Below are 12,167 nucleotides of genomic sequence, written 5' to 3'. Positions count from 1 at the left end.
ATGCAATTCCACGTAGTCAAGCGTTATACGTCTTCCTTTTAATTCCAAGTACGAGAAGTACATATAACTCCTGTAGAACACGCCACCTATAAGTCTAGCACGTAGTATTTCTCTGCTCTGAAAACCTCCATATACCTACTCGAGTGTATACGTATTAACTCGCAAAGAAAAGTGTTTTTTCCACCCTACTATGCAGCCAAGCTGCTTGATTCTTCTTTGACTCGGCTGCTGATGCTGGCTCACAAAGCACACACAGAACATGGGTTCGAATTTTTGCGCCTCACGACCCGCCATCCATCGCCACATCGTATCTGCTCCACTATCTCTCCTAAGTAGAGAGATTCCTCTTGTATACGAGTTGTTTCGCACCAATGAATCCGAAGAAACGTGAAATTAACTAATTACCTTCTTTTTAAGCGCAATTTTTGAGCCGCCGAATCGATAAAAGTAATTAGAAAAGGTAAAGTCGCGTCGCTGTCGGTGAAAAATACCTACTTCAAAGAAAGTTAATTACCGGTGTGCTGATGATGTTTCCAGCAACGAGCGAGAGAGCGAACGAGCCGCTGAATTTTAACGGCTTTTTCATCACCATTTACCTACCTATATACTATGGGATTCTGCTGCTTTCACCTCCATCGCTGCTGTTCCCTCTACAGAAGTACCGAATTCGACTTGAATATCGAAAATGAAATGGAATTTTTTTGATTTTTAATCCACTAACGATTCACAGTTACTTTTCGGTCCCCTTGACCCTATTTTTTTTTCAAATGCGAAACGACGTTTTTCTTTGAAATCATTTTATAGGAGGGTTTTCAGCTGCTCGAAAATGTATCAGAATTTTTTCAATTATTTGAAATTTTGTTTTTAGGTGTTGCCGAAGGCGAAAAGAGTTGGAGAGAATCGAAAAAAAAAAATCAGTCAACATTCAAACTCAACGCCTTTTAAATTATCCACGATAACAATTTAAATTTGATATTACTTGAAAACTTTTTTCAGAACATGATCAAAAATGAAGGGTACTTGTGTGTCCTTCCATGGAACGTTGAGATCCAAAGGTAGGTACTAAAAATATTCTTATCGAAAATTCTACAATTATTTTCAATTTTGAATCTGAATTATTACGCGTTTAACCATATCTTGAAAATCAAGAAATGCTCTAATCCTGAAATTGAAAGTTATAAACTTTCTACGAAATTAAAATTAACACTTGTAAGCTCTAGCTATTTGTATTAAAACGAAATAACATCGATGAAAATTTCTCGACAAATTCTCCTATAAAACTAATGTACGAGTATACGGGTGACAATGCACGGAATGGCACTCAAAAATTAAAAGAACGAAAAGCTTCGGAGCTTTTACTTAAATCTGAAACTATTTAAGAAAATGTTATCCATATTCTTACTAAACAAAATCCTATTCCATTAATTCTATTTTAGATTAGGTACGAGAAAAATACGTTTCTAGGAAAAAAATGTATAGAGAAACTGATTCCGAACGTAATTATAGCAATCAATAATAATCGAAGGGGGAGGGGAAAGAGTAAAAAATTCGACAAATATTGACCAAATATCATGAGAAACCTTTATGAGTTGAAAATTTTCCAGAAAATATACTTTAGCCTCGAAGGTGTCCCTAGTTGGGAAATTGAATGAGCCACCAAAGATTAAACATTTTCAAAAAAATCAATATGAATTGGGAAAAATGGTCCGTATTTAAGAAGAAAGAAAATACTGCATCAGATTCTGCATCGACTTAAGATCTATTTCCACTAGAATTCAGCAAGGAAACCATTTTTAAACTGGCAATCTTTGATTCAAACAAAAATCAAGCGAGATCAAACAAACATATCTTAAAGCCTTTGTAGCCAAAATTTAGGTGCTCACGGTCATTTTTGAGACATTTTTAAAAAATTTTAAAACACATTCTTATAATACGCCCTCTCCCTCCCTCCCTCCCTCCTGAAAGCCAACAGTTTTAGGTGATTCTGGATGGTCAAAATTTAGAGTTGCTCTGGAGGCTCGAACATTTTTTAAAAACGAAAAACGAACATTTTCCAGCCAAGAAAACTGCCCATAATGTGCCATTTTGGAAAGTCTGATTTTCCGGAAAATTTGAAAATTGGTCAACAATTTGCTTTTGAAATAGCCAAAAAGGAGTCTGATAAGCATCAACCGAAGTTGAAGGTGTTATGTTGATTTTTGGACTTTCAGCACTATTTTGAAATTTTTGGAGAAAATTGAGAACTGCTATGAGGCTTCAGAATGCCCTAAAAATATATGATTTTTGAGAGGAAGGGGAAAATTACGTAGAAAAAAGTTTAAAATTTTGGAAAAATTAGGAAATTAAACAATTTTTTTTTAATTTTAAACACTTTTCAAATCCACCAAAAATCAATTAACGAACACCTAAAATTTTGGCCCAAGAGATTTCAGAATGTGTTATTTCGATCTGACTTACATACCCATAAGTATTGTTCAAAAGAGAATACTTTAAAATAGAAGGGGCACTAATGTTTCGGTCATTATTAAGAATTTCAAAAACATGAAAAAACATAAATCAATAGGTACGCTAAAAGTAGTACATATCTGAAAACATGAACAGCAGTGGTTTAAAATCACAAACTAAAAAGTTGATCAAGTCCTTAAGAATGAGGCACCTAAAGTAAGGCAAAATTCCAAAAATTCCAAAATTATCCACGTTTTTTTTGTGAACTACACACTAGTAAATTAATGAAAGATTTTATTTGTCAAAATTTCAATTTCTTCAACAAAAAAAAAAAAACTACAACAAAGCAGAAACTGCAGAAAATATCAACAAAATGATATTAAATTACTGAAAACTTGACAAAGGCATAAACATGACTTTCTTGATTTCTTGATGAAACATTATCCAAATCTAGTAAAATATGTCAAGAATTTCCTAAAATTTACAAGAAACCAAAAAATGCTGAAATAGAAATTTATAGTCCAATAATGATGAAAAATTGGTAAGCTGATTTTGAAAGTTTTCACACAAAACATGAATATTATAATCGAATGAAGTTGAAAAATCACCCAATAAGACAAAAAACCACCTACAGTTGAAAAATGAAGAAAAAATATTAAAATTATTTATCGTTATGGTGCCGCAAAATTATGAAATTTTTTTTTCAGAATTTATAAAAAATTATTGGTCGTATTTGCATTAAAAACATGAAAAATCATTCAGAATGAAAATATTTGAAAAATGAATCAAATCTGACACAAAAATTATTGTAAATTGAAAAAAAAACCAATAACGTGCTTGAAAAGTTTACGAAAAAATCATCTCAAATGGAGAGAAAATTCATGAAATGAACAAAATTGTCCAGAATATTGAAAATTAAAATAGAATTGACATAAAAACAATTTAAAAGAGAAAAATGAATAAAATTTCGCACAAAAATTCCTCTTATACCTAGTAATAATTGAAAATCAATTGAATTCATTAAATGTTGCCATACCCACTTAGGTTGCAGAATTTCACCAAAATCAACAACTGAGAAAATTTACTTGAAAATAGTTGAGAACGATAGTGAAATTTATTTGGTAGCACAACTCAGGTACCTAAGTAGCTTAAAATATTGCAAAAATCACGCATTCGAAATATCTCATTGTGAGGAGGTCACAGAAATCACATTTTAAACTTTCTTTTTCACATTTTTCAACGGTTTCTATAACCATTTTGTTCACTCCTCCTCATATAAAATGGCTCGTGAGATGGTCTCGCTGGATCTGGATTCTGAACCAATGAACAGAAATGTGACGAAACCTCCCAATCAATTCAACATTTACATCACCTTTCATTAAATTTCATTCCACTACGAAAATTCCTACTGCACTCAAATAACCTATGAAGTCACACGACGAGACCATGTGATTTCGTAGCCAAGAAATAAGGTATCGTTTTGAACTATCAACTGAACCTTAAGGTGAAAAACCTACACGGATGATAGGTTTTCTACACGTGAAAGGAAAACCTATAAGAAACCCGATATCGAAATCGAACAGGAAGATATCTTAATTACTCTAAATTATAGTATATTTCGGAAACGCTGCAATTTCCCAATCTTTCAAGCCTTCACCCCTGCCTACACCCAGAAAAGGGTACAGTAGGCTCGCAGGAGCACACACAGACCACCATAAATGAAGAAGAAGTAGCGGCAGTGCACCGACTACGGCGCACGCACCCAAAGAAAATCTTGGGCGAACTGTACTCTGCGTTTTCGATGATATTCGAAGGGGGTGCTTTCGAAAACCGTTGTCGACGGTGGCGAAAATCATATCGGTGGATTTCAGTTATCTCGGTACGATTCGTAGACACCAGTTCTATGTCGTCGGTTCGGTGATTTCGATACAATTTGCGAGTCGAGTGTACGAGTTTTTATTTTTCGTCAAAATCGCGAGTTTGCCCGCGAAGAAAGCTGCGAATTTGGTTCGGTCTTTGGGCTTTCTATTTTTCTACTTTCACAACTATTCGGTCTGGTTCGGTTGCAAACAAGGTGCTAATTTTTTTCTCGTCGAAATGTGATCTTTGTTCGATTAAGTACCTGTATCTTCGTTGGGCGATTTTTTTCGCCTGATAAGCCCTTCTTTAATCGCAACGTGTAGTGCACCCTGCTGTATTTCGTACACGTGAGCCGTTTTTCGTGTTTGTGTGCGTGTCGTAAACGTATAATATAACGTGGTTTTCCCCTTTGTCCCCTTGTTGTCTAATTTTTTTCATACCGATGAATCGTCTTTTGCTAATTTTTATCGTTGAAATTTCCATCAATAACACCTAGGGGTATTTTTACTAGCGAAGAAAATCATCACATCACCAACGGAGGTGTGTCTAAATGATCCGAGCACCTTCGACACTCAAATCCAGCATGAATATTATATTTATCGTCGCTTTCAGCACGTTCGCCTTCTATCATCTCATAAACGGTAAGTGGTAATAGAAATCGACGTTTATATTATAAATATTCAATTCCCAACAGTCTATATGAAACGACGAAAACGATGACGAGATTGAATGTAGCTATCGAAACTTCGTCATCATCGTCATCGTCGTACTCGTCAATCGGCAAGTATAAGTAATGGAACTTTCAATCTGATTGCGAGAGGTTTTTAACGTTTTTCCGATGACCAAAACGTACCCTTCTTTCTCGACAACGCTTCCGTTATGTCAATAAATTCTCCATTCACAAAATTCTACCCGACTGTAAATTAGTAAATTGAATCCACGAAAATGACGACGTGGTTGGGCAACGCTACTACCGGCGGCTGAAAATTTTCCCTTTCGCAAACTTTGAAGTGTATTTTTCTTCCAACTTAGATGTTAGGCCTTTTGCGTGGATGACTTCGGCAAGCCACACTGCCTGTGAGCTTTATACAGCTATTATTGTAGAATACCATCTAGATAGGCTGCTCGTCCTGTGTTCTACTACACGTACATGTCGAGCTGATTAAAGAAAATTAATGATTTATTAGCACGACGAGGCGTGTTTCAGAGAAGAGTGACAGGGTAGAAGAAAGCTAGGGGGCAGAGAGCTCCGAATACACCAGTATCATCAGCGTACTCTTGCTTCTGTATCTGTTTTGCTCATTTTTTCGTGGATGTGCGATCTGCCTATGTATTTCATAGTTATTTTTTTGTCCTCGTTGTTGTTGTCGAATAAATGCCTCAAGTATGTAAACGGCAGAAGAATTCCATCCTGGGAAAGTAACTTCGAGTGTGCTTTTTGTACGTAGTTTTTTGGAGAATAAATGTGATTTTTTTCCCTTATTCCCAAAAATATCATGTAGAAAACCCTCCCCAAAGTGAAAAATTCTAATTTATCTACTATAGAGACTTTAAAAGCTTGAAAAAAAAGTGTTGAAAAATTGAAAATGAAGCTGATAGATAATGCTTTCCTGATAGAAATGGACCAATTAAATGCAAGTTTTTGTACAATCACAAAAATTTAATTTTCAAAATTTATTTTTGTTATTTTTTGATTTGAAGATCAAATTAAAATTTCCCATCATAAAGAGCGAGGGAGGGGAGGGGGTCGAAACGATTGAATGGTGATTTACTAAAGTTTGATGTTATCAGGCTTTTGAAAAATTGGGGGAAAATGGGCTAGTTAAGTTCTTATCTGGTTTTACAATGATTTATCTGACTTTTTAAAACCAGGAAAATTTTCTATACATTTTTAACGTTATTTCTTATTTTCAACTTTCAAAAACGAAAACAATGACCAATTTCTAAAATTTTTACTTGTATTGAATTAAGTATGTATGTAGGTACCTAGATTTCCAGACATCGATGATTCTGACTTTTAAGAACTTGAAAAAAACTAAGAGAGGGCTTCTCTGACAAACTAAATTTTCAAATTTGAACACTAAACCACCTTTTATGATTATTGATTATCATACTCGTCAATATTTTGTGAATGTGAACATCGTGGTTGTCTCGTAGAATTAATTTCACGTTTATATTGTTCGATTTCAACTTGTTTACCGGAAGTGTTTTCGACATCTCGGTGACACAGCTTCCGTGTATTAGTACTCGTATCTTCAAGAACAGCTCGCATCGTGTTATCTGCAACAACGGCGTGCTTATTGTAGGTATCAAGGTGATCGAAAACTTGCGGGAGGGGGTTCCACTTTTTTTGTCAATCATGTTTTTATTCTGTTGTGAAAAGAAAAACTTCATCGAGAACTAAGTAAAATGAAAATTGACGCGGAATGTGTCAGAAACTTCAGATTTAAACACTCTCAAAATCTCTAATTTACTACCTGCGATACTTCAGGATCTTTCAAATTTTTTCAAAAAATTATATTGGGTATATCCTCTCGTATTTTATTTATATTCAACTAATCGTCGACGAAATCATTGCGACTATTTTTGAGCCATTTTACAGCTACAATGGTGCCTTGATATTCCCCCTCCCCTCCCCCTCTCAAAAAAAAATCACGAGAAAAAATGAAAATCTCAGAAATCGGAGTGTAAAAGGTGTTTAACAAGCAGAATAATATGAACAAAATCAAGCCAGAAGTGAGACTTTTGGCAGGAGCTTTTTTCAAACATTTCATATAAAGAGGTCAAATGATTCAAAGTCAGAATTTTTTCAAAGTGCATATTTATTTTTCATTTTTCTAACCTCAATTTTTTATTTTTCAAGAAAAAAAATGAATAAAAATAATTCTTAATAGGGGGGAACAAATGGAAAATCTTACTGTTTGATCAAAAGATGGAAGAAAAACAGGACTGGTTGGCAATTCAAAAGGAACGTGGGATATAAAAAACCCTGTATCAATTGAAGCTGTTAAAATTCAACGAAAAAAGGAGTGAGACGAATGAGGGAGGAAAAAATTAAATTTCTTTAATATTGAACGATCTAAAGATTGAAAAAAATAAGAAACTCACCAATTTCATCAATATTCAATACTTGTTTTGAGATAAAAATTCTGCACTCACCTGAAACAAAATGAGAATAAATCATCAATTAGTTTCATGGAAATTACTATTAGTGATTTGAATAAGTTTAACGATAAATCATGGCAATAGGAGAATAATTCGAGGTGCCTGCCTAGTCTATCTCTGAATTGAACAGGAATGTGATTTTTGGAAAAAGCATTAGTAAATTAGAAACCCTCAGAAGCAAAATTTAAGTTTCTCAAACTTATTTTTTCGATTTTCAGTCAAGTAGGGCTAGGTAATTTTTGAAAGTTCGAAAATGGTGATTTTCTGACTTTGTTGCGTTTTTTCGAATGTGCATTAATTATTTTTCATCAATTCCAAAACCAATATCGACTCTATTAAACCAAATTCCATCACTTACAACCACTCTAGAGCCTCCAGCGCAATTTTAGATTTTTCCATAATTTTTGGATTATTCATTCAGAAGGTGCGGAAATTAATTTTGGGAGCTAAAAATCTAGTTCTGTTTTATTTTCGACCTGTTCAACGAATTCATTCATTTGCACAATTGAGTGTCTTCTGAGTGAACTCATCGAGTATTTTATTATGGTCACAGGACTCCCTAATTTCTTGTTGAAAAAAAAAATACTAATAAATAATCGAAAATTACTGTTTAAAAAAACACATTCGAGAAGTTCGCCTGAATATGACTTCAGTTTTGAATAAACTCGTACAACAGATTGAAAAATAAGCTGGAATTCGATTTAAGAAGCTGCTTAAATTAATTTACACACTTTTTAGAGCAATTCAAAAATCCTTGAAAAATTTTCTCGATTTTTAGCTCTCCAAAATAAGTCTCACATCTGCAGAGAGAACTCACAGAAAATTGTAGGATGCCAAAGCGAATTTGGTATGTGCCTTATTCTTGACTCTAAAATTGATTGGAAAAGTTTCAAACAATTTTGAGCACTTCTAGAGCCTTCAGAAAATTTTTGAAAAATTGAATTTCTACAAAATTTTGTTCAATGAAGTTGAAAGCCTAACATTGACTTTCTATCAAAATTTCAATGCACTGAGTTGATTGAAGAAGGTTTATCAAGCCGTTCTGGAGCCTCCAGTAATATTTTGGAGATCCCAAATTTTCAAAAAAATCGATAAAAAATTGTCTACATCGACTTTAGTGCCCCTCAACCAATTACACACAATTTTTCCAAAATCGATTTCTGCCTGTTCAAAAACTGTATTATTTCTCCAGCAATTCAACGAGGGATTTGAAAATTCCAAGAAATATACGATTCTTTCATAAACAAGAAAAAAAAACATTGGCTCACTTCTCTTGTAACTTATATGCCCCAAAACAACCTCGTAATTTACAGAAAAACAACCATCATCTGCCACTAACACCTCATTAACACACCCCTAACTCACGAATGATTCGACATGACTGCTATTGACCACCACAGGACAACATTAAATCCAACCAGACACCCTCTGTGTGTAGGTTTACTAACCTCGTAACCTTGACCAGAGCTCGCCAATCCATTATAAATTTATATCCAGTAATGGCCTGCTTCTTAAATAACCCACACGAGATGATAAATTCCATTCGTAGGCGTTTCGTTTCTTGTTCTTACACCAATAACTATAAGTTTCGTCGATAATAAATGAAGCACATTTAAGTACACGTACTTTATATCGGCTTGTAATCCGATTAGCCTACAAATCTCCTGACATAATCGAAAATACACACATAACAAATCCACTCTATTCGTATACGAGTATAGTATACTACGTTCACGTATATAGTACAAATACTCGTAATTTCGATAGAAAAATATTTTCATCTTTCGAATATACTCGTAATTCTCTCGTAGAGTGCGTAGTTTTCAAGGTCGATTTGTGGTATCAAATTTATAACACATAATTCCTTCAAATAAATTGCTTATGTGAAAATAATAGGTACACGAAAAAATAGCTCTTCTAATCTCATTGAAAGAATCATTAAGGTAACGTGATACTCGTAATAGCTTAGATGTTAATAAAATTGCATAACCAGTTTGCCGTAAATAGTGCTACGTGCTGGATGATTACACGTGGTTTGTGTTCATTTCTTTTTGTTTTATATCTAGGCTTACATTAGCATTAGTTTAGGTATTTGACGAAGGACTTCGTCGACTTTAGATGTACACGAATCACGCGATATTATTTTTCAATTAATTTATTAGAAGCCTATAAAAACAAGGGTTGTTTTCAACGAGTTATATAACTCTCGAACGTCGATAAACTCTATTAACGCCGTAGGTGATTTTAATATCGATTCGTTTCACGCTTCTGAACGTTTAATAAACAATAAAATTTTCGAAAGAGAATTTTAATTAGATATTCCGTTTCGTATTGTTTTGAAAAATTTGTGTAATCAGAATTAGTCTACGGTTTGTTTGTTTCAATATGTAAAAAATTCAAATTGCCTTTTTTACTTCAATAGTGATTCGTATTGATTTAGTTTTTCGTCACATGTAAGCAATTTTTTTTTCAATTGAGGCTTTAATAATATCAACGAACACCGATAATGGTATCCAGTTCAAGAAATAACCTTCGTTGATGAAAAATTAAAGAACGAGAGTGCCGAGAGATACTTAATTGACGACAGATATCGGATAGAACGCCCCATTAGCTCCGGTTCGAGTCTCAAGCTCTCAGATTTCTTGTGTTATCTTACCAGCATAATAATTTGGCTCGAAGTGATCTCCCTTCAGGCGTATCAGATGTACCGTGAAGTTTTAAATGTCAATTGTCTAGGGCCGGATTCCCTCCTGATGATGATAGCTGCGTTAAGTCGTATCGTATCGTGTCGTCGAGTCGTTGATCAATATTAAAGGAAACCATGGCCCACGGTTCTTTTCCTTCGAAATCGAACTACAATACACCAATCGCGAGCCTTATATCGTACGTCGAAAAGGGGGACAAATTACATCGATAGGTCTCTCTCTCTTCATAATAAAAGGTTTGTCGCATAACTTTCAACGACGCACGACCGAACACGAAACTCGAAAATACTCTCGAGTGTAAAAATTGTTCGGAATTTGAGATTCGGCCGGATTGGTAGTAGGGCATCGCAGGTATTAAAGCTTTCTTTTCCTTTGCCTATACTATACCTACATATCGTCATGCCATGGTGGAATTTTCCGTATCGTAATTCGTATGTGCTCTTTTTCGTGCCTTGAGTAGGTATTTATGTTCACGTACGGTGAGATTTACGAGATTTATTATTCACGCGTCGCCTTGCCGTGTAGTTCTAAAAGAGTATAACTTTTAATGAGATGTAGTTCGGTAATTAGTTTTCACAGGACGGATTAACTGTTCCGATTATGTGTAAACACGCACACATACTTATATAGGTACTAGAAGAAGGTATATGTACGGTAGGATATCGCACATTACGCGGAGACTTCGACACTGCCTCGAAGTAATCATCGAGCAGGAAAGTCGAAGGTGACCAAATATCGGTATCTATACTACCTAGAATATACTCGTACATACTTACGTAGGTAGTTCTTCTTCGACCAGGCCAACTTTCTACCCTCGAGACAGTTTTCAAGGCTGTGGAAAATTTCGCTTGTGTGATTCTATCGATTTCAAAGATGAAATTGTGAAATGGTACGAAACGATTGCCCTGAATTTTTTCTCAACGATAACCAAATCGGAAAATTTTTCCAAGATGGAATATTTTAAGGGTACATGATGTTGCAATTTGTAAATTTTGAGTTTCGATGATTTCTCGGTGAAAAGGCGGAAACAGGATGAATAAAAAATGAATTTTTCAGAAATTTGAACTTCAATTATTTATTTAAGGGAAGTATTCTAACTGGGATAAAATGTTGAACCAAACATAGGGAAGTCGAAAGGGGATCCCCAAACAGACAACCAGGTAGTAAAAATTTCCGGAGCCGAAATTCATTTTTTGATTTTCAACGAATTTTTAACAATTTAAATTTGACCCATTTCTCGTGAAAAAAACATCGAAATTTGATCAAGTTGACATAAAAAGTTGAAACTGGGTTTGTACAGTTCTAAACTCGATCCAGTGGATTTTTGGGATTCTCAGCTTCCCCCCTCAAAAAAACAAAAGATAAATAAATAAATAAACTGGAAGTTTATGGTGTGAGCCAAATTTCAGGATTTGTCGTTCATTGCGTTTGTGAACGAAGAATTTCTCATTTTTAAAAAATAATCGCCGGAAACAATTTTGGATTTGAGTCAGAAAAAGAGTACCTATTTTGAAAATACTTATGTACCTAAATCGATCCGAAGGTTCGCAAAGAAGGTAAATATTAACCTTTCTGCACTTATAAACTGGAATATCCCAGTTTATAAGTGCAGAATTTCATTTCCACCCCATTTACAGCATTTTTACGAAAACTGGAGAGTCGAAAAATCCACTGGAGACTCCAGAACGATTCGAAGCCGTGGTGTGCAAATTAAATTTGAGGTTTTTTTCTTTTACACGTACACGAACTATGATCACTTGATTTTTTTCAAGAACAATCTCTGGAGAAGATTTTGGATTTGAATCAGCAAAAAAATATTTTGAAAATACGTGTCTAACTAAATCGAACAATGAATGGGTCACAATGATGATAAATCCGATTTTATAGGGGTCTAGATTTCATTTTTAGGTACTCTAAGTACTTACGACACGGCGTTTTTTTGAAAACTGGAGAATCTGAAAATGTGCTGGAGAATCCAGAACGGTTTTAAAC

The 12,167-nt window shown here is 34.4% G+C and overlaps 1 protein-coding gene across 1 annotated transcript in view; it reads left to right on the top strand.

Moving 5' to 3' along the window:
• Positions 1–4,275: 4,275 nt before the first annotated feature.
• Positions 4,276–12,167, top strand: part of LOC135849145 (zwei Ig domain protein zig-8-like) — a 385,619-nt gene continuing 377,727 nt past the window's right edge. The window contains exon 1 of the mRNA XM_065369413.1: positions 4,276–4,946. Coding sequence (XP_065225485.1) covers positions 4,856–4,946 — 91 coding nt within the window. The 5' untranslated portion in view covers positions 4,276–4,855. The remainder of the gene's footprint in view (positions 4,947–12,167) is intronic.

This window comes from Planococcus citri, chromosome 5 (genome assembly GCF_950023065.1).
Source record: "Planococcus citri chromosome 5, ihPlaCitr1.1, whole genome shotgun sequence".
NCBI lineage: Eukaryota > Metazoa > Arthropoda > Insecta > Hemiptera > Pseudococcidae > Planococcus > Planococcus citri.
Note: the sequence above shows the minus strand (reverse complement) of the source record. Positions and strands in the feature narration are given on the sequence as shown.